Below are 26,614 nucleotides of genomic sequence, written 5' to 3'. Positions count from 1 at the left end.
AGAATATAGCCTGATCAACTATATTTGTCCGAGAGCCGACTAACGTGTGCCAAGGAGTGTCTGCAGTGGACAACAAATTTAAAACTTATCAAAAAGCATATCGTTAAATAATACTAAGGGAGTATTTGAGTATCAACAACCATTAAACTTAAGGGTAAATTTCATGTACTATAGCTTATAGTAAATTCTTAACCCTATTCTCGTACAGACTCAATGGCTGGATCCCACCACCCAAATGACCCCTACTACCTACCAAGGTAATGGAGGATGGATCGAAGAAGATCCCGAAGAAGACGAAGAACCTATAGAGTTGGATGAAGGAGATGACTCTGGTACAGATTCAGAGCCAGAGGTTATCCATCCACCGGCCCCACAACCTCCCGTCCATGTGAGGAACTTCCAAGGACCCACTCCTGTGTGGGGGAGTCACCTCCACCATTGGAGCCAACAACAAAGCTTACGCCCTCCCTACGGCATGTGCCGAGACTTTTATGATGTCAGGGGCGGGGGATCGGCAGACCAAGCACTTCCGGTCATGGTTGGCAAACTAGCCAACCAGTGCTATCAATCCGGAGTTCAAGCCAACCGGATCCGCAAAATCAACGTAGAAGTGCAGGTTCACACTTCTGACATCCGTAGGCTGGATGGGATTCAGGACCATGCCTAACTCCAAACTGAGGCATTTCAGGCAAAAATGATTGCAGCCCTAGCCGAATTAAGGGAACAACAAGCCGCTTTTGATAGGCGTCTAATGGAGTCGAAGCAATCGGATGCGGAGTCAAGCTCCAAGCGCAACCTACGTCGCAAGTAGTGTTTGCCAAAATTTCAAATTTTGTTATAAATTAGGACTTCGGATAAAAGTATTACTTTCTTTAAACTTTCTGTAATCGGAGACCTTTAGAAAGGTCAAAAATTTTGTCTAAACTCGGATGTAACACAACTATACGTTTAAAATATATAGGGAAAACCTCTTTTCTGTTTTGATTATGTACAGTTCGTCTAATTCATAAGTACATCTATTCAAACTTCATTTATAAATCAGACTCAGAACCTTGTGTTGGCCAAACCAAATCCTTAAACTATTAAAGGAAGTTAACTCAATATCATTCAACTTGCAATCACCAAAACTTATAATCTCTCATTTTCTTTTGGCAGCGCGATGCCTCCTCGTCCAAACCTGAGGCCCAGACCGGGCACGGTGCCACCACCACCTCCACCACCAATGTATGATACGGCCATGGTCCAGGCAGCTATCACAGCAGCAGTAACAGCAGCTCTCTCACAAATAAAATCCAATGCAAATGGAGGTACAGGAAGCAGCATGAATCATTCAAATCATGGCACCGGCCGTGGTCAAGTGAGGGAGTGTACCTACAAGGAGTTCTCCAACTCAAAGCCAAAGACTTTTAATGGCATGGGAGGAGTCATTGCACTAATGCAATGGTTCGAAAAGACCAAAACAGTCTTCGAGATTTGCTCATGCCAAGAAACAAGCAAGGTCAAGTTCGCTGCTTGCACCTTCATAGATCGAGCCCTCACTTGGTGGAAAAGCCATGTGAATTCGGTGACGCTCACTGTCGCCAACGCCATGAGTTGGGAAGATCTGAAGGTTCTACTACTGGAAGAATACTGCCCAAGGGGCGAAGTGCAAAAGCTTGAGCAGGAGCTCTGGAATCAGAAAATGATTGGATCTGATCTAGTCACCTACATAACTAGGTTCAACGACCTCGCTGCATTATGCCCTACCATGGTCAACCCAGAATCAAAGTAGGTTGAAAGGTACATTTGGGGGTTGTCACCCCAAATTCAAGGGCATGTCCTAGCTTCCAACCCTATCACCTACAACAGCGCTAAACTCCTGGCTCAATGACTCATCGACCACGGGGTAAAACAGGGTACCATTGCAACTACCGCCAATCCATCTAAGGAGGCACAGGGCCAGAATAGGCCTTGGAACAAGAGAAGGGGGCAAACCCTACAGGAGAACCCCAAGAAACAACAAGTAGTAGCGATCCACGCTATTACTGTACCTACCAATACTGCCCCCACAAGCTCATACAATGGGAAACTTCCGAAATGCAACCAATGCAACTTCCACCACCACGGTCTCTGCCGTGACCTTCAATGCACCAGGTGCAATAAGAAGGGACATACAGCCCGCTATTGCAAAGAGCCAACCCAACAACCCGCCCCCAATACTAATATCGGAGTAAGCCGCGCCTACTTTGAGTGCGGAGACACGGGGCACTACCGCAGGGACTGCCCGAAGGCAAACAACAGGAATACCGGCGAAACTTTCATTGTCTTGGACGACAAACCCAATACCACTCTTCGTATCATCTCATGTATCCAAGCTCAGAAGTGCCTACGCAAAGAGTGTCACGCATTTTTGGCACATGTTGTAGATGTGAAACGCGAAGTCTAGGACGTCAAGAATGTGCCCGACGTATGCGATTTTCCCGACGTTTTTCCCGAGGACCTTCCGGGAATACCACCCGCGAGACAAGTCGAGTTCAGAATCGATCTGGTTCCCGGAGCTACCCCCTGTAGCCAAAGCACCCTATCGATTAGCCCCGGCAGAGATACAGGAGCTATCCAGCCAACTGAATGAGCTACTTGGAAAAGGATTCATCAGGCCGAGCTTCTCGCCATGGGGAGCACCCGTCTTGTTCGTGAAAAAGAAGGATGGATCATTCAGGATGTGCATCGACTACCGAGAACTCAACAAACTTACCATCAAGAACCGATACCCCCTACCCCGAATCGACGACTTATTCGACCAACTCCAAGGAGCCAACTACTTCTCCAAGATCGATCTGAGGTCGGGATATCACCAGCTACGAGTCCTGGAGAGCGATGTTCCCAAGACGGCCTTCCGAACGAGATACGGACATTACAAGTTCATAGTGATGTCGTTCGGACTAACCAATGCCCCGGTCGTATTCATGGATCTAATGAATCGGGTATGTCATCCATTCTTGGATAAATTTGTGATCGTATTCATAGACGATATACTCATTTATTCAAATAATAAAGAAGAGCATAGTCAACATCTGAGACAAGTCTTAGAGACGTTACGGACTGAGAGACTTTATGCAAAATTCTCAAAGTGTGAGTTTGGGATTAGAAAAGTGGACTTCCTCGGTCACGTAGTCAGCAAGGAAGGAATCCACGTGGACCCATCAAAAATAAAGGCTATCAAAAACTGGTCTGCCCCAACTACTCCAATAAAGATTCGCCAATTTCTAGGTCTTGCTGGTTATTATCGAAGGTTCATTCAGAATTTCTCCAGCATCGCAAAACCTCTTACCGCTTTAACCCAGAAAGGTGTGACCTACAACTGGGGAGAAAAGCAAGATACTGCATTTCAGACTTTGAAACAGGCCCTTTGCAGTGCACCCATCCTTTCTCTTCCAGAGGACACCGAGGATTTTGTGGTGTATTGCGACGCTTCGAAGCAAGGACTGGGCTGTGTGCTAATGCAGAGGGGAAAGGTTATTGCATATGCCTCACGACAACTGAAAACGCATGAGGTCAATTACACCACTCATGACTTAGAACTTGGAGCGGTGGTCTTCGCTCTTAAAATCTGGAGGCACTACCTATACGGTACCAAGTGAACTATCTTTACAGACCACAAGAGCCTCCAACACATCTTCGACCAGAAAGAGTTAAACATGAGACAGCGACGTTGGGTCGAATTGCTCAACGACTACGAATGTGAGATTCGCTATCATCCGGGAAAGGCAAACGTCGTGGCCGATGCCCTTAGTCGTAAGGAGTACTCTGGGCGAAGAGTGAAGTCATTAGCCATGTCGATCCATTCGCACCTGTCAGCACAAGTCAAGGAAGCTCAAATAGAGGCCTTGAAACCCGAAAACGTGACAGGTGAGACCCTTAGAGGAATGGACAAGAACTTAGAAATCAAGAGTGACGGAGTACGCTACTTCATGAACCGAATCTGGACACCCAAGTTGGGTGGATTCAGAGAGGTAGTTATGAGCGAGGCACACAAGACTCCATACTCCGTACACCCAGGGTCAGACAAGATGTATCTAGATCTCAAGCAACTCTACTGGTGGCCAAACATGAAAGCGGAGATTGCTACCTATGTGAGCAAGTGTTTGACTTGCGCCAAGATAAAAATAGAACACCAGAAACCCTCAGGCCTACTCCAACAACCTGAAATACCTGAGTGGAAATGGGAGCAGATTTCCATGGACTTTATAACGAAACTGCCCAAAACTCAGGGTGGGCAAGATACTATTTGGGTGATCGTCGACAGACTAACCAAGTCCGCTCATTTCTTACCGATCAAGGAAACTGATAAGATGGAAAAACTATCAAGAACCTACATCCGGGAGATCGTACGACTTCATGGAGTGCCGATGTCCATCATCTCAGATAGAGACAGCAGATTCACTTCCAGATTCTGGAAATCATTGCAAAAATCCATGGGAACAAGGTTGGATATGAGTACAGAATACCACCCACAAACTGATGGACAGAGTGAGAGAACAATCCAAACCTTGGAAGACATGTTGCGAGCATGTGTAATCGACTTTGGTAAAGCATGGGATGTTCACTTACCTTTGGTCGAGTTCTCTTATAACAATAGTTATCATACTAGTATCAAGACTGCTCCATTTGAAGCCCTTTACGGTCGTAAGTGTAGATCACCTCTGTGCTGGACAGAAGTGGGCGACACGCAATTGGCAAAAGGTCTAGTCCCAGATAGCACCCTCACTGGTCCGGAGATCATCAGAGAAACGACTGAAAAGATCGTGCAAATACGAGAACGACTGAAATCCTCAAGGGATAGGCAAAAGAGCTATGCCGACAAAAGACGTAAACCCTTGGAATTCCAGATTGGCGACCGTGTACTACAGAAGGTCTCACCCTGGAAGGGCATGATACGCTTTGGAAAACGTGGGAAGCTAAATCCTAGGTACATTGGACCATTCGAAATCATTTCAAGAGTTGGTCTAGTGGCCTACTGTGACAACCCTATATTTTCCAAAAGCATTGTAACGCTCGAAAGCCAAATACAACGGAATTAACCTCGAAAATAAAGTGTTCAAGTATCTAAGTTGGGATGCCTCAAATATTTGATATCATGCCAAGGTTTCCAAAAACATAAAGAACGCTCAAAACCGGGTTATATTGAAGAAAGTATAACCACTCGTATATTTACGACACGACGTTAAAACATTATTTGACGTAAAAAGTAAAATCTCAATAAAATACATTCTTGCCTTAAGTATCTAAATAAAAGTCGTAGATCTCGTTGAAAGGTGAGCGTGCATAAAAAGATCGCCCAAATTGGACCTCGTATGAAGAAGTTACGAATTTTCAAAGTTTCGTAACAGTAGTAGAGGGCTAAAAACTCGGATTGAAGATCGAGTGTTATTTAGCTATCGCCACCTAAATGGAAGTTGAAGATCTCCTCAGTGGTAATAAAATGATAAAAAGACAAACGAAAACCGACGTCGAATAAAGAACCTATGAATTTTCTTACGAACTTTAGGAGGCCCGGCCTATTAAAAATATATCATTAAAAATGAAGTCAAAATTAGCCGACGGAGTCTAAATGAAAGTTGTAGAGCATAATCTCACCTACGCGTGGATATAAAGAACACGAAAAATGGAGCTCGTACGCGAAAGTTACGGAATTTAGAAGAGGACAGGCCGGATTACGCCCCGCGTTCTCTGGGAGTACGCCCCGCGTACTAGACCTAGATTCGAGTCCCATCGGCCCGCCCCCTCTACGCTTAGCTAGCCAGGAGTCGTAAGCCATGACGCCATATTACGCCTAGCGTAACGAGGTACGTGCCGCGTACGTGAGTACGCCCCGCGTACTCCAAAATTACGCCCCGCGTACTCACTCTTCCAGCACTATAAATAGATGGCATGAGCTTCGAGTTTTGGCACACCTTCACAATTCCTCAGCCATTCTCCCAGCTCCAGAGACCATTTCCTTACCTTGGTTTCCGCACTCGAGCCCCCGACGAAGGATCTACGCTGCAGAGATTCCCGAGAACCCGAAGACGCAACTTTCCGCGGTCGAAACTCTGCTCAACTCTAGCCTCTCTCTTCAAACTTAACGGGTGAGTTCATACCCCTACTTTTCAATTCTTTTCACGCTTTAGGGGGGGGGGGAATACAAGTACATTACAAGCCAAAGTATCATTTCATAAACATAATTATAATATCGTTCTTATAGGGTTTTGATGCAAAAATAACGTTATGTCTAAAGGGCTATTATATCACCAAGTTGTTCTTACTAAATGGAAACATACTTTTGAGAAACTATAATGAGTGTAGTATTCAGGTGATTCATACATTTTACATATACATCTCGACAAATGAAATGCTTTCAAAAGAAGTAAAGTCTTTATTATCGTAAATCTGTTTATACCAAGTAATGTGAGACATTTAAACTTCAACGTACTCGTATGTATGCATTTCAAGTCCTGTATTATATACCATAATCTCTAGGAGAGAGAACGTGATACTTGTGTATAGATCTATACGGGATTGACAACCCCGCACCTAAACTATTAGCTATAGTTAGACCGGCAGGTCTGGGGTGACAAATGTCATAACACTACAACACCTGAAGAATGTTGTTACAGGCCGTCAGTGTCAATAGTATGGTTATAAAACTCACATAAAAGTATAAAAACAAGTTTGATTTACGAGATTCATATATGCATTTCAGTTTTCCATTTTATTGTTAACACAAATTTTATCACTATTATTCAAGTATGGAAAACACTAACGCACTCCAACACGGGAAACTTTTCAAATCATTTATAGAAAATATTGGATTTTCTAAAAACCTCGTTCATCGATTTACTATCAAAAAGGACATACTTTTCAATGCAAAACACTTATGAACTCACCAACTTAATTGTTGACACTTTTTCGAAACCACTTGTATTTCTCAGGGAATCAGTAATACAGGTAACCACCAGCTTTTGGAGAAGGGAACACTAAGGATGTTTTATTATTGAACATTTATCATCTTATTGTAATATTCTTTTGCTAATATGTATAACGCAACAACATACGTTTTCATTATATATGTGATGGTTGTGTTACTTTCTTTACAATATTCAATGGTTGTGATACTACGTGAAGTCATCCACCCCCGAATGTTTCCGCCATTCTGGTTTGGGGTGTGACACCTACAAACTCCAACTTCCGATCGAGCTTAACAAAGTACATCCAGAATTCCACGTGTCGAACCTGAAAAAGTGTTTGTCCGACGAAACACTAGTAATTCCACTCGATGAAATCAAACTAAATGAAAATCTTAACTTTGTGGAAGAACCCGTCGAGATCATGGACAGGGAAGTTAAGCGAACTAAACAGAGTCGCATTCCAATAGTAAAGGTCCGATGGAATGCTAAGAGGGGATCTGAGTTCACTTGGGAACGAGAAGATCAAATGCATCAGAAGTATCCACACCTCTTCCTCAGCCCATAAAACTTTTCTTTTGTATTAAAATTTCGGGAAGAAATTCCCTCTAACGGGGGGATGATGTAACAACCCGTCATTTCAGGTCATTGAAAATCGAGTCTTGTAACCTCTTGGAAAAAGTAATTGGGATACCATCGAAAAATGAAGTATTCAAAAGCTCTGGTTGGAGTATGCTATGTAGTATATATCGTCTTAAGATTTCCAAGCATATAAAGAACACTAAAATCCGAGTTATAACGAAGAAGTTATGACCATTCTAAATTTTCCGATAAAAACCGGCAATACGAAGTTACGTAAAAACGCAAAGTTTCAATAAAATACTTTTGACCTTAGGTGTCTAAATGAAAGTCATAGATATCGTTAAACTGCAAAAGTACATAAAAAGAACGCCCAAATCCGACTTCGTAAATTGAATTTATGATTTTTTTTAGTTCGGCTTAGCAGTAGGCAGCTAAAAACTCGAATCGGAGATCGAGCGACTTTTGGCCGGAATGACCTAAACGAGAATCGAAGGTCTCGGCAATGGTAATTCAGCGGTAAAAAGTCTGGCAAAAACCGACGTCAGATAAAGAAGTTGTGAATTTCTAAAGAAATTCCTTAAACACGGCCTTTTAAAAATAAATAGTAAAAATAATTTCGGAATTTGCCGATGGAATCTAAACGAAAGTTGTAGATCTTAGTCTCACCTACGCGTGGATATAAAGAACGTCGAAAACGGAGTTCGTATGAAGGAGATATGAATTTTTGAAGTTCAATAAATAATTAATATATATTTTTAATTTTAAACTCTTGGTAATATCCGAAGAGGAGTCAGCAGATGGAACCGAGGTACGCCCTGCGTACCCTCGTACGCCCCGCGTACTCAAATCAAGGGCCTCGATTCGACCACGTCACCTCCTATGCGAGCTATGCCCCGTCCCATCCGAGCTCCAGGGCAGTCGAGGACTCGGTCATGCATGACGCATGGGTACGCCCCGCGTACCGAGGCCTCTCAGCCCCTATAAAAAGGGATGCGAGGGTTCCGGGAAAACTTGCTCATTTCCTCTCGTTTCTCTTGCGTTTTGCCTCGTTTTCCGTGCCCGTGCTAACCCGAAGCCCTGGTCATTTTGCCCAAGTCCCGAAGATCGTTTTTTCTCCCGAGATTCCCGAGAATCCCGAGAAAAATCCGTTTCCCGAGACGAAATTCTGCCCGGTTTCCATCTCGCTTTCTTCACACCTTCAGGTGAGTTCATACCCCTACAAACACATTTTTTAAATACATTTTAAATGCTTTTTATACTCTTTTAAGTGGGGGAATACAAGTAAACATACGGTTATTATCGTGTATTTCATAAAGTTTCACTGTACTCGTTTTTATCAAATGAATCACTTGTGATTCACTACTACTATGTGAAAACTCTTGTCACATTTTGCATGCACTAGATTTATACAAAGTATTTAGCAATTCCAAAGCATCCTTCGTTGCTAAACCGTTTTAATACATTTTAAAAACTTATGATTTATGCATTGTCGAACATTGTGAAAAAGGATAAACTTTGCATACGAAACTACTACTTTAATACAGACTTAGTTGAGAATCTGTGAGACGTGTACATCTTCAAATAATACCTTTTTGCTAAAAGGTACCGCTTCAAGTCCTGTCTATAACCAAAGTCTCCCGTTCGGAGAACGTATCAAATGTGTATAGATCTATACGGGAAGTCATGATCCCGCGCCCTGACTATTAGCTACAGTCCGTCCTTTGGGGTGACAGTTTGTCATAACGCTACGACGCCTGAAGAACGTCGCTACAGGCATATTATGTTTAGTATGGTTATAAAACTCATCGGATATACAATTATTATAGTACTTCTGATTGATGAATGAGTAGTTATTAAAACTATTCTTCATCTAACAAACTGAAATCTTCTAATAGGTTTTATTATATAAATCTATGCTCTAACTCCCTAAGGCATGTCTTTTGCTTTCGGTTTTTAGTCTGGGACATTAGGCTAACTATCACTTTAGGAAAATATGGGATTTTCCCGGTATACAAAACAAACAACTAATAGGAAAATAAGGGATTTTCTTGATTCAACTATCTACATTATTCAATACAAATATTCTCATGCATTTCACACTTTTATAAGAAAACAAGGGATTTTCTTGGAAAACATACTCTCAATTTGGAATGGCATACAAATTTTCTAAACCACTTATGAACTCACCAACTTAATTGTTGACACTTTCTCTTTGAAATAACTTGAATTCTCAGGGAACCGCTAAGCAGGTTTGGAAATCAACTTTTGGGGATTAACGTGCTGGCGTTAATTACTTCTTTTGAAAAATGTTTATGTATTTATCTTTTGAACATGTAATGAATACAATCATATAAACATTTTTAAAACCTTTTTATATGTATGGTGGTGTGTACTTTCCTTTCTATGAACTGTTATGATACTGAATATGACGTCCTTCGCTCCCGAACGTTTCCGCCGTTCTGGTTTGGGGGTGTGACAGAACGATCCTAAACTAAAACACACAAAAATAAGCAGAAAATTAACATAATTAAAGAGATAAGGAAAAGATACATACCCGTTACCACATCTAGTGTTGCACGAGCCTCTTCGGCTGTCAACTGAAAAGCCCTGCTCCTCACAACAGGCGCATCCGCCTTACCCTGGCGGCCATCTTTAATCCTCAAAGTTACTGAAGCGGGAGCTGCAACCGGTCTTGCCGCTGCTAGACTTGGAAAATCGGCCTTTTATGGCCCTCTGATTGCAATGGAAGCAAATCAGGCTTGATCCCTGGGTAGTGGTTGTGCAATCCCAACTAAAATGCCCATTCTTTTTGAAATTATAGTAGCCTGAACCACCACCACCACCCTTGTAAGTTCCATCGTGCGTCTTGACGCACTTGCCACAGTGGCCCCGACCCTGTTGGCCTCTAGATCTCGAATCAAATACCTTAGGCCTCTTTCTCGAACCCTTTGAACCCTGAACCTGATCTGATTTCCTCTTCCTCTCCATCTCCAAGTTAATCTCCTTCTATTTGGTGAGCGTTATCATATCCTCCAGTGTCTTGCAACTGGATCAACTCACAAACTTCCTGATATCATGCCTCAACATCTCATGGTACCTTTCCTTCTTCATCTCCTCGTCCGTCACATACTTCAGAACCAATAACGCCCTCTCACGGAACATATCAGTGATCTCCACCACCGTCTCAGTAGTCTGACGAAGGTCCTGAAACTCCCCCGCCAACTGTTGGACCTCAATCATAGGTGCAAACTTCGCCTGAAAACTCATCACAAAATCCTCCAAAGTCATGGAATCAATCGCCTCGCGTTCGAAGGAGTGCCCAACCTCCTCTCACCAGTCTCGAGCTCTGTCTTTCAAAAGACAGGATGTAAGTCTGACCTTCGCCTCCTTAGGACAAATACTAGTTCAAAAGGCGTTCCTGACGTCTACCAACCAATGCTTGCTCATAATCAGGTCCTTCCTCCCAAAGAACTCTGGAGCCCCACATGACCGGAACTCGCGGAAAGTCAAAGAGCGGGCTCCTACCATTGCCATCATCTCAGAATGAAAAGCGCCCAAGTGCCCATCCATAATCTCCAAAATATCCTCCTTGACCGTACCAGAGATCAAAGAAGCCTGCTCAAGAATACTACAGGTAATCTTTGATGAAATGAACTCATGTATCTGATCATTCATATGTCCGACCCCAATGCCCGAACCCTCACTGGCACCAGAACCATTACCAGATCCTCCTCGAGTGACCATCATACTGAAAATAAACCATTTAAACCATCAAGAACACATAAATACATATACATCGATGAATCCCATTCTCTACAAGATTCATGGTATCATCGTGACTTTCCTTAACTCGAGTACAGATCCTATGCTTCCAGTAGTACGAACCCATACTACCTTCCACATTTATCCACACTTTCCTCAAGGATCGCCCCGAGTCCTCCAGGTCACTTCCTTATCAACCAAACAATTCTCAATATGACAAGGCTCTCAACACCGAATCACCTATTAGGTCTTCCTAGGGCAACCCCCACACTACTCTCCGCCATCAGATGCAGAAAGAACTCCCCCTAACACCCTCTAACTAGCTCACAAATACAATTACCTATTACCAACACCAAATAATTCTTCGAATGAAAGGTCTCACACTACAATGGTTGGACTCAAACAAGAGTTGCGCAATAGAGTTAAAACCTAACCTTCTAAAATTATCTAGTCTTAATAATATGTAACTTAACATATTCGCTTACTAGTTAGTTGAAGTTAATGGGAATTCCTAAAAGCACAAAGCAAGCAACATTCGAGCATCGAGTAATCAGAACAAGCATAACTTAAACAGACCATCCTATCACCGACTGATCAGTACTAGCATGCAAGTCTACAAGCTCATACAACAGACATACACATGCATCTCTCCAAGCATTCTATCACGCAATCATGATAATATCCTTAGCCCTAATCTAGCATGTGATTCACAGATTCACAAATCAAAGCATATCATAAAATATATATGGGTATTTTGGGAAAAATTACTTGATATCGGTGGATTGCATGCACCACACCCCTTTCTTTTATTAGAAAACTCTTTTATAAAACATTTACTTTTTGAAAAATTTACCAAATCCTCAGTTTGAGTTCAGATACACCCAAGAGTATGCCTGAATCCCTCAAACCAAGGCTTTGATACCAATTTGTAACATCCCAAAATTTAAGACCAAAAATTTCATTTTTAGAATAACAAAACCATCATCCAAAACGTTTTCATAAAACCACAAAAGAAGATCAGAGTACGTCAATAATCATCCAAATACATTAAGCCAACAAAATGCAGAACAAGATGGTGTGTGCGATGCAATCATCCCGAGCCCTTCCCCTTCGATCAAAAAAGTACTTGAAAAATAAATTGAAAATTGTAAGCACGAAGTTTAGTGAGTTCCCCAAAATACCGCATATTATACATATCTGCCAGCTCATGGTTGTGTCGGGTCTATTTCACCCCTGGGTCTATTTCAACTCATGTGTCACCCCAAGCCGTACCGGGTCTATTTCACCCCCAAGTCTATTTCAACTCATATGTCAGCATAAGGCTATACCGGGTCTATTTCACCCTACTTATAGCAAACAGGCACACATGCATATAACGCATACATCAGGAGTAACCAAGACTACAAGCACATAACATATCCTAGTGTCCTACAATATAGTGAGCAAACTCACCTCAGTCCGCTAACAGTCAAAAAAATGATCGGGCTGCTAAATCGGAAAATCCCCACTAAATCACAAGTAAATAAACCCTAATTAGAAATTAGGTCAATAATCCAATCTGTGAGTCCAAACCCTAAATCCTGGCCTTAAGGGGAAAAAGTTACTTATTTTTTGCCTTATTGGCCTAACCCATCAAGACCCAAATGTTACTAGCCATGAAGTCTAAAAGATAATCTATGTCCAAAATAGGCCCAATCGCAAAGGCCCATCACAGAAAAGCTTCCGGCCCAGCAAGGGCCCAAAGTCCCTAAATCCCACACATTGACTGAAGTATAGCCCAAAGTCCACTCTTGAGAGTACGCTTAACATACCAATCAGTACACATGTCGGGACCTTAGACGTGTACGCGTAACGTACCCCTAGGTACGCCCGGCGTATGCTGCAGCTGGAAAAAAAAAACTCATTCTAAGGTCTTAATCAGTTAAGACCCAACATCCAATTGTATATCCAGGCTTATTAAAGTGTATTAAGCCATAAACTTTCCAACTTTATGCTTTTGCATGTCTTAATGGGGCAAATCTTGGATTTAACCACATTATCTTCATGAAACCACCTTTAATCCTTACATGATTGAGCTTAATCCATCAAGACTCCATTTTTATGATTAGTGGACGTTAGAAACACTAGGATCTAACATTATAACCTTCTGGAGTATCTCATACTCTTAATAAATAGCTTAAGGACCATTTTATGATGAAATAAACCTTAAACTAAAAACTAACACATGGAGCCATCAAGGTAGAAGCTTTTTACCTCTAATAAGCTAGAAATGATGAGAAACCTCTGGATCTACAAGCTCTTTCTGATCCAATGCTTCTTCATAAATCGTCTTCTTCTTCTCTAAGCACCACACACACCCAAAACACACACACAAGCTCAAACTTTAGGGAAAATCGATTAGGTTTTCGAGATATGACTTAAGAGGCAAATGAGGCTGATACGGTGATGAACTTGAAGGACTTAATGAGCTTAAATAGGGTGAAAACCCTAAAAATTAGGGCTTGCCTCTGGCTTGAGTACACCCTGTGTACGACTAGATACGCCCAACGTACGTAGGGGTTATCCCAAAACGTGCATGCAAAGGGAGTACGTCGTGCATACCTTGTGTACGCCCAACATACTCTCGGCTAGTCGTTGATTAATTGAAATAATTGCTAAGGTTCATACCTGGCGACTCGGGTGTTACAATCTCACACCTTATGTTGAAACCAACCTTCTTAGGAGAATGTAGAAGTGTCAAGCATGGAGAATGTCTATAGCTTCAACTATGAAGTTACAATTTCAAATAAAAACTATATTGTACATCTCGATTAGAGGGTTTTTAGATGTGGGAAATGGCAAAAAAAAGGTGATGTACCATGTAGGCACGCGATAACATCAATGATATCATTGAACATGCCAAAGATTTACTAATTTGTTAACTATAAGTTGACTTATGTCGTGTATCGAGTTGCACACCGAACTGAAATGGTGTACCATTTACGCCTTCTCCTCAATGGGAATTAGCAAACGATGTATTGGGTGCTGTTTATTTTTTCTAAAAAACCTCTTCTGGCCTCTTATTGTTGCGCCGCGCAGCACACGCGCAACAATTAGCCCTTCGTAGCTGTTTCTTTTTCAGAAGACTTCTGACTTAAAAATTGTTGCGCGTGTGCTGCGTGACGCAACACTAAACCAGCTGCTTCAAACCTCTTCACGTCTTACTTTAACTTACTGCAGCAGTCTGCAGACGTTAAAAAACAAACAAACTTTTTTTTAAATGTTGCAGCTGTTTGTTCCACCTCTTCTGCTACAGAGGGTTGCAGAGGTGGTCCGCAAACTTCAGACATTTTCGCTTCGAAACAACAAACAACACCTTGGTGATGTTACCCCCTTTGCAACTTAAATATTTATATGTCTTTCTTAAGTGTATGTGTAATGTTATATGTTATCCACTAATATAGTATCTAATTACTTTGACCTCTAAAAAAATCCAAGCATCACACACCATCCTAACTTGGAGCTTACAAAATACGAATTCTTAACATCCAAATACGAGTGTGACATGTCCATATATATCCCTTGTTACATAGATCTCCAAGAATCACACGCCATCCTAACTTGGAGCTTACAAAATACGAATTCTCAATATCCAAATACGAGTGTGACATGTCCGTAGATATGCTTTGTTACATAGACCACAATGAAATTTTTTCACTTCAAACAGAATTCGTATAAAAAGGAATGAAGGTTCAAAGTTGGCTTATTTTTTTTATAGATTTATCCTATTTTAAAGCTAAAAAAAATATGACTTTTTATAAAGGATTGTTATTTTCATATAAAAACAAATTTCATGGATTTTTACATCTATGGCCTATAGAAATTGTAGCTATTTTGTTTTTTTTTCTACTTTTTTAGGTATTTTATGGAAAAATCTTAAAAAAAAGGCAATTACGATTATTTTCACATAAGAAAAAAACTTTTTATTAAGGGTCTAGGTTATTCTATTTTGTTGTATTTTATTCTCATAGTCAACCTTTTCTTACATATAAAAAATCGGTTACAAATGAATAAGAAATTCGTTTATAAATGGAACAATTCAAACTATGATAATTGCACTCTCTTGGTTGTATCTCCCACCCCTCCACCTTCACAAACACATTCTCAATCTCAATTCTCAAAATCAACTCACACCGTTTAAATCCAATGCCAAATGTCCCACCTTTTTGATTCCAAATACTTCCAAATTCCAGTCGACTTCAATCTCAGGATGAATTTCATCAACCCCACGTGTAATTGCTGTTTTTCATTCCGTTGTTAGAGCGAGAGTGCAAGTAATAAGAGGGAGGGAGTGAGAGAGAGTTAGAGAGAGAAAGAGAGAGAGGAGATGGTCATCTTGCATAGCTTTCAGCCATGGATATCCCCAAGAATTCAAAATATCTCAAGGATTTCTCGTCCCAAGAGGTCAGGCATTATTAATTCTAATCCGTAAACTCGATTGCTTCTCATAACTTCATAACAGACAATCGACTTCATGTAGTAGTTAATTTCTGCCACTCATTATAATCTGGGCTTGTATCAATTGTATTCACAAATCCACAAGCATCCCTGTCATGATCAAACTTGCTTTATTTGGGTGTCTTTGTATTGTGATTCGTCTGTGTGAAGTTTGGTGGATTCACGCATTTTTACAAGCAACTGGTGTGCAATAAAAAGCTAGAATTACATCCCTTCTGTAAATGTCTTATTTTCCCTTTTCTTCTAGACATCATCAGACGTATACGATGCTACTATTCTACACTTTCTTGATTAGTTTCTTCTCATACTCATCAATAAGCAATCAAATTAGATGTACTCTAATTTTAGTTACAACAGCTTACATTTAATTGCAAATTCTAGCAGCCACAATATTCTAGAGGTTTGATGACAAAATTAACCTTCATTTATATAAATAATACCCAATAAAGGAAGTGGGTTTTTCTTTAATGATGTATAAATGGATGATTTATAACCTTTTAATCTAATTATCAACTATCAAGACATTGGAGCCCCACGTATTTCCTTCCATAACTTTTAGGGAAGAAACATGAAGAAATTGGAGAGTTAGTTTTTGTGAGTGGAAATATTGAGCACTGTGGAATGTTAGTGCAGTTTTTCAACTCAACTTTCATTGAAGTTTTCATTGTTCAATGTGGGCCCCATCATCATTCATTATATTGCCACTTAGTAGTTATAGCCATTTCATTTCTTCCTATTACAACTTTGTACTTTTGAAAAAAGTGAAAGTACATTTCTTTAAAAGGATAGTACTTTTTAAAGTACAATATCTTCATAAAAAGAAAATTAATAGAAAGATCCATGTTGAAAGTACATTACCATTTTTTATTTTTTATTTTTTGTATTTAGCTCTTTGGTATATTTGGAATCAGAAGCTGATTTTGATACAATGATTTCAGAGAATCAATCCAAGATTCATGTTGCTGGATTCATTCTTCAGCTTTACATGTAAATGGCATGTTTAAGAATCATCAAGGTGAGTCTAAAGCAACTTATATTATATTATAAGAACTTCTTAATAACATCAGCAATGTACTTTCATATAACTTTTTATTATATCATCTTTCTTTCTTTTCTCTATTACAAAGCCATACTTCCATTGTTTTTCTTATTTAAGCATTGTACTTTACTTTGAAAAATCGACTCATTTATAATAAGGAAGATATAATTGCTATTTCTTGCATTTATAGCCTAAAAGTAGAAAATAAAAAGTTACTTATGATGATCTTATACATGTTATCTTTTTCATTTGTTAGGAAAGCGAAAGGTCAATTCAATAAAAGCATCACATAAACATAAGACAGGTGTCTCAATGAACATGTACTTCATGAAAAATATTGACTCACAGCTCTTGAAGGTGAAATTACCAGATTACCCTCAGGTGAGCATAATGGCAATCCATAATGCAATGTCTCAGTGATCAACTTTATGTATCACCAACAAGAAAAACTCACTTTATTATAAATACAAATGGTTATAGAAAAAAAAAAAAAAAAAAAAGATTCATGACATTTAAATAGAAATTAGGAAAATCAAGTTGCAAATATTGATAAAGTGACAAATTTCAACAGATGAATTAATCCTGCAGGTGGATCGAAAAAGGATGATGATAGCTGCATTGGCATCTTGCTTAGTTGTCAAACTGATACAACAAGATCATGGGAAAACAGTGATTGCTTCTGTAAAAGATCTACTTTCAAGGGTAATTCAGTCATTTGGCACTTCAAGTTTGCCTTTTGCATGCATATCTAATTCTTTGGATAAACCCACACCTCTGCAATTGGATGTATCTTTGCCTTCATTTCATGACATCAAATGGGGATTTTCGCGCATCATGTACTTATTCAACATACAACTTGAGAGAAATGTTTCCACGTAAGTTTAACAAATTACAGAAAAGCCCTTGTACTTCCACCATATTACCAATTTAGCCACTTAACTATCGTCAATAGTGATTAAAAAACCATTACACTTCTTTTTATCCTTCTTACTAAAAAACCATTTTTCCTAACCATTTTATCAATTTAGACATTGAACTGTGTTTTATGATTGTTAAAATATTTGTTTAGTGACTAAATTACCCTTGAGCTTAGCCACTTAACTATTTTTATTTGTAGGTTTTTGATTGTGCTCCTTTTAGCTTGCTTTTCGTTTGTTCTTATTGGTGGAACACTCTTCTATAAGTACAGGTACTTTTTTTATATTTTAGTCAAAGACTTTTATTAAATTATTGTTTTATTATATTAGTTATTTGATTATATTAATATCAGACTTTCATTATAATGCCAGGCGTAATACACAGTCATTTGAAGATTGTCTTTGGGAAGCTTGGGCATGTTTGTGTTCTTCATCAACACATCTGAAAGTGAGATTTCATTTTAATAATTTTCTCTATTTTATTTTTTCTGAAATAAAACAAACTATTTATAGCTTTTTTTGAAATGATATTTAATAAATTTGTACATGTTTTATGCAGCAAAGAACTAGGGTTGAACGTGTTATTGGTTTTGTTCTTGCTATATGGGGCATTTTGTTTTATTCTCGCCTCTTGGGAACAATGACAGAGCAATTCAGGGTACTTTTCTTGAATCATATGCGCAAAAGACGAAAATACCCTTGTCCTCATTAAAGTTGGTTCTCCAATCCTGTCAAATGCAAGTGGGATTCGGACTTATGTCAATGGGACAAAAGTTGCAATTTTTTGTCACACCCGAAAAGTTGGGACATGACATGTGTGAAAAAGACGAAAATGCCCTTCCAATCCTCATCATTAAAAGTGATCCTGGAAAACTTCTCCAGTCCAACTGTGATCAATGTTAATGTGACAATAATTGCAACTTTTGTCCCCCACAAAAAAGGTTGGACATTACATGACCTTCTCACATGTGAAAAAGACGAAAATGCCCTTGTTATCATTGAAAAAAGTGTAGAAAGGTTCAAATGATATGTGTATTTGTACAGCATAACATGCAAAAGCTTAGAGAAGGAGCACAAATGCAAGTTCTAGAGACTGATCATATAATAATTTGTGGAGTTAATAGTCATTTGAGCTTCATATTGAAGCAATTAAACAAATATCATGAGTTTTCTGTGCGATTAGGTACAGCTACAGCTAGGTAATAATGGCTTAAAAAATATTTAAAATTTATATATATTTATATGACTACATGTAAGTGTAATTACATTTTAAAAAAAAATGTATAAATAGGAGGCAAAGAATTCTTCTTTTGTCTGATATCCCAAGGAAGCAAATGGACAAAATTGCTGATAGTATTGCAAAAGATCTTCATCATATCGATGTCCTTACAAAAAGGTATTCTTGTCTCATTAGCAATAGATAGTTTCCTTTTTTTTTTTTTTTTTTTTTTTTAAAATAAATAAATAAATTTTCTTCTATTTTTGGTTTCTTTCTTGTTGTGCAGTTGTAGTCTAAGCTTAACAAAATCATTCCAAAGGGCTGCAGCCAATAAGGCACGTGCCATAATAATATTGCCAACTAAGGGTGATAGGTAAGATTCTTTTCAAGGGTAAATCAGTAAATGTAAGAAATAGCAAAACATACTTTCATTGATTTGTTTATTAAAACATCTTACTTTCATTTCTTCCTATTATGATATTGTACTTTGAAAAATCTAATCAGTTATAGAATCTCAAAAAAGACCTTATATTTTGTGTTTTTTCCAGATTAGACCTCAAATTTATTTTTTGCCTGAAAAAGACCTTTTATTTTTTTCATTTTTTCCGAAAAAGCCCTCAACTTTGTTTTTTTTTTTTTTTTTTGTCCGAAAAAAACCCTCAACCTTTTTAGTTTTTCTCGAAAAAACCCTCACATTTTACAATTTTTTTTGGAAAAAAATAACTAGATCCAAATCGGGAAAAATGAAAAAATACAAGGTCTTTTTCGGGCAAAAAATAAATTTGAGGTTTAATCCGGAAAAAAACACAAAATATAAGTTTTTTTTTAGATTAACCCAAAAAAAATTGTAAAATGTGAGGGTTTATTTGGAAGCCTTTAGAAGGTTGAGGGGTTTTTTTGGAAAAAAAATACAAAGTTGACGGCTTTTTCAGAAAAAATAAAAGGTCTTTTTTTTTTTTTTTTTTTTTTTTGAGTTTTAATCCAAAGAAAACACAAAGTATAAGGTCTTTTTTGATATAATTAGATAAAAATTTCAATTTATAATGTCACTAATAAGAAAAATAGTGAAATTACAATGTTTAAGTAGATACATTTTTCAATGTACAATGTCAAATAAGAAAAAAGTTGAAATTTCAATGCTATAAATATAATCCACAAATAAATAAAAGTAAATTTGCTATTTTTGATAGTATAAAATTTTTTTTTTGGAGTTGTTAGGTATGGAATAGATACAGATGCATTTTTATCAGTTCTTGCTCTTCAACCTATTTCAGACATGGAATCTGTTCCTGCAATTGTTGAGGTTAAATTTTATTCTTTATTTTTTTTTATAAAAAAATAAAAAATACATCGTGTTTCAAAGTATATAACCAAAATATATTTTTATAATTTGTTTTTAGGTTTCAAGCCCAAATACATGTGAGCTTTTGAAGTCAATCTCAGGGTTGAAAGTAGAACCTGTGGAAAATGTAACATCCAAGTTATTTGTTCAATGCTCTCGACAAAAAGGGCTTGTAAAGATCTATAGACATTTGCTAAATTACCAAAGTACCCTCCAATTTTTCTTTTTATCACAAATCATTGTCAAAAGGGCTAATAAATCAATAGTACTAAGCTAAGCTAATTGATTTGTTTTTTGCAGAAAATGTATTCAATCTTTCCAGTTTTCCTCATCTAGCTGGATTGAAATATGGTCAACTAAGAATTGGATTTCAAGAGGTTAGTTTTTCTTTTATTTTTTTTAAATGTATTTATAACAATTTATATATATTGTTAATTTCTTTTTATTTTTTCAGGCTGTTGTTTGTGGTCTTTATAAAAAAGGGAAGATAAATTTCCATCCAATGGACAATGAAGTTGTAGATGAAGATGACAAAGTATAAACATATATATATATATATATATATATATATATATATATATATATATATATATATATATATATATTATAAAATTATTATAAGTGATTATAATATAATAATAAGTTGCATTTATAGGTATTATTCATTGCACCTATAACTGGGAAGAACAAAACACCGATTTCATATTTTAGTTCAATAAAAGAAGAAGACGAAATTGACCCTCATAAACTTGAAGTTATAAAAAAGATTGGTGAAGAAGCTCCACATAATGCACTTCAAATGGCAAAGTCACGTTTGGAGAAAATTGTTAAACGTCCAGCAAAACCAGGTTCTAAGGTATATATTTTTCATCCAATAATACTTTTTTTTAATTCATTTATTCTTTTATCATTTTTTTTGAGTGATAAATGATAAATGTAGGCATCAGATTGGAGTGTGGGACCCAAAGAATGCATATTATTACTTGGATGGAGATCAGATGTTGTTGATATGATTCAAGAATATGATAATTACTTAGGTCCTGGAAGTGTTGTTGTAAGTTTAAATTTTTACTTGAACAGAATGAAATGGAATGGAATTGCTCATTCCATTGTTTGTTTTCCCTGATGAAACCGGGAATGGAATGGAATTACAATTTTAATTTTCATGTAGGAAATTCTTTCAGATGTGCCAATTTCAGATAGAGAAAAAACATACAAATTTTCAGGTCAACACAAGATAAAACATGTTAAAGTCATCCACAGGGTAATTTGAAATATTGAATTTCTTCTTCTTTTTTTTTTTTTTTTAATCTAAATTCGGCTCCTTGTGGGCCCCACACTCAGCTCATTATTTTCCATTTTTTTGTTTAAAATCATAAATAATTGCCTAAATAAACAGATTGGGAACCCAAGGGACTATGATACTTTAAAGGAAACAATTGAACACACTCAAAAGTCTCTTAAAAAAGGAGAAGATGTTCCATTTTCAGTAGTTGTTATATCTGATAGAGAGTGGTTGCTTGAAGGTATTATTAATTATTATTTTCTTTTTAACCTAAATGCAAAAAATAGCAATATATTTTCATTTCTTACTTTTACAACTCCATGTGCTTTTGATTCTTTTCTTTTAAGTTAAAGTATATTTCTCTTATAAACAAATAAATAAATGAAAGTATTTATTGCATTTAACATTTTTCTTTAATTCTATAGATCCATCAGGGGCAGATAAGCAGTCTGCATATTCTCTACTTCTTGCTGAAAGTATTTGTCTGAAGCTTGGTGTTAAGGTTGCTATTTTTTTTTTTTTTTTTGCTGAAAGTATTTATGCAACAGTGTTTTTACCTTAAAAAAAATTGTATATCTTTTGTCATAACATGAAAAACATAATTGCCTAGTTTGCTTAAAAAATAAACTTTGCTGCATAAATTGACTTTTTTGGTAATTTAACTTTGACTTTGACTTTTGACGTCTTCTTAACTATAGGTTCAAAATCTGGTTGCAGAAATTGTTGACTCAAAACTAGGCAAACAGGTAGTATAATAAATTGTTTTACATATATCATTTTAATTACGATTTAATGATAAGAAAAAAACTGAAATTATAATTGGATATAAGTTTATTTATTGCATTTATCCTTTTTATGTTGAAAATTAATGTTATCACTATTTAGATTACAAGAATCAAGCCATCATTGACTTACATAGCAGCTGAAGAAATAATGAGCCTTGTAACAGCTCAAGGTTATATATATATAAAAAAACTCTGTTTCTTTTTTTTTTTTTTTTTATGTATAAAACTTTTTTCTTTTCTTATAATTTTAATTTTATATCTGTTTTGAATATTAGTGGCCGAAAACAGTGAATTGAATGCAGTTTGGAAAGACATATTGGATGCTGATGGAGATGAAATTTATGTGAAAGTAAACACTTATCCTTTCTTCTTTCAAATTCGACATTAAAAAAAAAATTATTTTTGTAATTCACTTGAAATCTTTTTGTTATTTTTTATTCAGGACATAAGTTTATACATGAAAGGGGATGAGCATTTGTCGTTTTCTGAGCTCTCTGAAAGAGCACGATTGAGGAGAGAAGTAGCCATTGGTTATGTCAAAAACAACAAAAAGGTGAAACATACATATATAAATATAACTCTTTCATTTTTTTTTTTTTTACTTACTTACTTAATATAGAAACAACTAATTAAAAAGGTGTTTTACATTATCTTTATCTTCCTATTTTAGGTTATAAACCCTGTTCCCAAATCAGAGCCTCTTCCTCTTGAACTCACGGATTCTCTGATTGTTATATCGGAGCTTGAAGGAGAACAACCTGTTCTCTTGTAAATCTTGACTTCTTCTCCAAGAAATACTTCCATAAAATCAAGCATCAAAGACAATTTTTAACAAGAAGTTATAATTGTTGTTAAAAAAAAAAGATAAAATGATTCACGTACAAATTGATTTTGAGTTTGATACATGAAAGGGGAAGATTTGCGGAAAAGTATGGTGTAAAGTGCAATTATTGGAACTTTTGAGTGTAAAAAGAAGGAAAAAAAAATATTAGAAAATGAGAAATGAAGTGGTCATTTTTGTTTTATATTATATATATTTGTGGTAAATGACTTTTTTGGTACGTGATGGGGTCAAATGAGAGAATTATAGTATTCTTTTTTTTTTTTTTACTTATTTTTATCATAGTATTTCACTTTCTATTTATTTATGATGGTGTTGTACTTTGAGAATTTACCATATCGTAGCGTTGTACTTTTAATTTTTTGTTTCTTTCATAATATGACAAAATTTGGATGACTTTGTTGTATTTGAGTGGATTTTTTAAAGTATAATGATGTGATATGAACTTTTGAAAATACGATATTATGATGATTGATGAAGAAATCAATGGAAGTAATCTTTCCTCTAGCATCTATCATTGAATGGGTTATGTTCTAGCACTCAAACCAATTTTACGAAAAAATGATAATCAATAATCTTTTCTTAATAACATAAAATTGGTAAATTATATTATGTTATTTTACAAATAAGCCGTAGGCAACGGTCATTGAGTGATGTGATTCTAATAGGCGTCTATCTTATAATATCATTTAAATAATTATAATTTTATATATCAATCTAGTATGAGAATTATTATTTTATAGTTACTGATAATAACATAATTATTTTCAATAACATGTATTTGCTAAAATTCTAATTACATAGTATTATTTTATGAAATGTGCATACATTCATTTAATATTTCTTAAAAAAGATGAAAGAATGTCTAATTCATAACAAATGTTTGTATCTTTAAATTATACATGGGTGTCTTCAATGATGAAAAAGAGTCTGCACAAAGCATAATGATTATTTTGCATTCATTTGAATGGGAAATGAGTGAGATGACCGGTGTAGTCCAAATACATAACAAATGCACACGGCATGTCACCTATCTAAAGAGTGTTTGAAACCCTTTTTGTTGTTTGCTTTGTGCTAGGATACAAAGATACTTGATGTTAGAAACAACTTAAAGAGACGTGAGGATTAGTGAATAGATTTCTAAAAGGGTGTTTGGGATTGTTTATTTAAAACAACTTATGATTTTTAATAAAAATGTTTATTAGTTTATACACTATTAAAACAAAGTTTAAAAAAAAATGTTTGGTTTAGGCTATCCGATACCAAAACATTATAAGTTCACAAGTTACTTTTTAGTGTTTATCAAATTGTGCTATTATGTGTAATTAGGAAATAACTTATCAAAAACTCTTTATTTAAGTCGATAAATGCTTATGAAATCATTATATCTAAGGTTTCAAACACTTAAAACTCTTTATTACCGGTACCAAACAACAATCTAGTCTAATAAATAAATGATTTTTTTCTGTTTTATTAAATTACATATAATTGCTAAATATTTTTCTCTACTTTCTTATAAATTTAAACTTTCTAAATTTTTAGATCTTAAAATTTATTTTTATTTTTTATTTTTAATAAAATCATATAACACACAAGTCTCACAACTAGTAAGTCAATAAATATTTACCTAACTTAATAAAAGACTCATGTCATATGGATCATTCTACATCGATATTCCACTCAATGTTAAAAGTTTATTTTGCCTTTTATATCTTCCACTTTAATGCATAGATTCTTCTCCTACACACAAAAGAAGATATTATATATAAATATGATATAATTTATTCAAACAAATTAATTTACTTTTCTTAATACGTGCCATTATTATTTATATGATCTTATATTGCTCTTCAGTAAAATATTTAATACGTATAAAGTAATTACTAGGTATAAAGGTTTATAATAACGATTATTATTAAATAATTATTATAAAATCTAAACCAAAATTATATGTTATTAATTTAATATTTTTTATAAATATTAGATGTTTCATAACTATTTTTAATTATCAATTTCAATTTTTTTGTTACCCGTAGCTTCCTCAGGTTTTAACCTTCAGACACCCCTTAAATATGACATTTTGGACTTAAAATAGCCACAGACATTCTATATATAATTTGTCTTTGATAACGACTAAATCACACCTAGTACTTTACTATAAAACAAAATGATTTTTTTTGTTTTTGAAATTTGATTTTATAAGACTTCCGCTATTTTTAAAGAGTGAAACATTTATGGTATATTCTTTACTAGGTGTAGAACTCATGTATTATATGTGCTCATTTTAAAGAAAAAAAATATGAAATTCTAAACATTTGAGAAGTTTGAATTTATAAGAAAAAAATAAAAAAAAATATTGAAATATTAAAATTAAATTGTTTGTTTTTCTTTTAAATTAAACAAATAACTTAGATGAATAAACAAAAGAAACTAATGAGATTTTAATTTAGAAAATTTGAAATTAGAATGAAATCAATTAATGAAATTGATATACATTTATTATTACATTTATTGCAATTATTACATTTACATATATGTGGAAATTAATAAAAAAAAGCACAAAATGTCATATGGAAAAAAAAATTAATTGAAAATAACCACAAAATAATATGTAGCCAAATCAATGAGATTCTAACATCAAGTAAAAAATTCTTTATTTATTAGGGATAATAAGCTTCAAAACCACCCAAAAATGGTAATAAGCTTCAAAACCACCCAAAAATGGTATTAATTTTTGCGGTGAGAAGCACCAAGCGATACAATTATGCTTATGTGGCATCTAACCAATGATATTGTAATATAATTTCCAAATAAACATTCAAATAGTATCAAATAACAGAAATAAATGGAAGCAACGAGTTTTAAAACCTAAACATAATGTTGATCTTAACATTTGATCTATTATGCACCATTTAATTGTAAAGAATTATAAATATATTTTATACTTGTCATACGCTTTCTTTATTTTCTGTTGATTTATGTTTGGTTTTGTACTTTTGTTTTCTATATTAGAGTATTTAAATTTAAATTTAAATTTCTCATCATTCTCTAGATTGAGTGATTGACAAGCGTTGATTTGAAGAAAATATAAAGATGTCGTTATTATAAGACAAAATTGCAAAAATGGTCCCTGTGGTATGTAAATTTTTGGGGTTTTAGTCTAAACAGTGACTTTTTTGGTTTCGTAGTCCTTTTGGAGTGGTTTGTATGTGAAAATGATCCCTCCGAAAATTGAAATGACTATAATACCCTTGGGGTATTTATTTTTCATTTTTCTTTCATTATTCTTAAAATTTAATATTTATTTATTTATTTTAACAATTAAAAAAATAAAAAAGTCCCACCTCCCTCTCTCTCTCTCTCTCAAGAAAACATGTTGAATTCTTTTCTGTCCACTGTGGTTTACTCAAAAAGGTGAAACA

At 35.7% G+C, this 26,614-nt stretch overlaps 1 protein-coding gene across 2 annotated transcripts; it reads left to right on the top strand.

Moving 5' to 3' along the window:
• The first annotated feature begins 15,362 nt into the window (after positions 1 to 15,362).
• Positions 15,363 to 23,381, top strand: LOC145053218 (ion channel POLLUX-like protein, putative (DUF1012)). 2 transcript variants are annotated; one of them, XM_079001215.1, is made up of 24 exons: positions 15,363 to 15,710; positions 16,703 to 16,779; positions 17,060 to 17,184; positions 17,392 to 17,678; positions 17,921 to 17,992; positions 18,093 to 18,168; positions 18,280 to 18,378; positions 18,765 to 18,919; positions 19,012 to 19,116; positions 19,226 to 19,312; positions 20,158 to 20,242; positions 20,340 to 20,487; positions 20,582 to 20,658; positions 20,736 to 20,816; positions 20,937 to 21,137; positions 21,222 to 21,335; positions 21,453 to 21,545; positions 21,681 to 21,807; positions 21,992 to 22,068; positions 22,265 to 22,312; positions 22,452 to 22,521; positions 22,627 to 22,700; positions 22,794 to 22,904; positions 23,022 to 23,381. In XM_079001215.1, the coding sequence occupies exons 1-24, from the start codon at positions 15,634 to 15,636 to the stop codon at positions 23,121 to 23,123; spliced, it is 2,568 nt and encodes an 855-aa protein (XP_078857341.1). In that variant the 5' UTR covers positions 15,363 to 15,633; the 3' UTR covers positions 23,124 to 23,381. The 2 variants fall into 2 exon arrangements, with proteins under 2 accessions (XP_078857341.1, XP_078857342.1); XM_079001216.1 differs by lacking the exons at positions 15,363 to 15,710; positions 16,703 to 16,779 and having other exon boundaries at positions 17,375 to 17,678.
• The last annotated feature ends 3,233 nt before the right edge of the window (positions 23,382 to 26,614 follow it).

Source organism: Lactuca serriola, chromosome 5, assembly GCF_051521515.1.
Source record: "Lactuca serriola cultivar US96UC23 chromosome 5, Lser_US96UC23_V15, whole genome shotgun sequence".
NCBI lineage: Eukaryota > Viridiplantae > Streptophyta > Magnoliopsida > Asterales > Asteraceae > Lactuca > Lactuca serriola.
Note: the sequence above shows the minus strand (reverse complement) of the source record. Positions and strands in the feature narration are given on the sequence as shown.

Coding starts and splice junctions, on each gene's coding strand:
- LOC145053218 (XM_079001215.1), top strand. CDS start 15,634: ATGGTCATCTTGCATAGCTTTCAGCCATGGATATCCCCAAGAATTCAA. Junction 21,808..21,991: donor TAGAGAGTGGTTGCTTGAAG/GTATTATTAATT, acceptor TTAATTCTATAG/ATCCATCAGGGGCAGATAAG. Junction 22,905..23,021: donor ATGTCAAAAACAACAAAAAG/GTGAAACATACA, acceptor TTCCTATTTTAG/GTTATAAACCCTGTTCCCAA.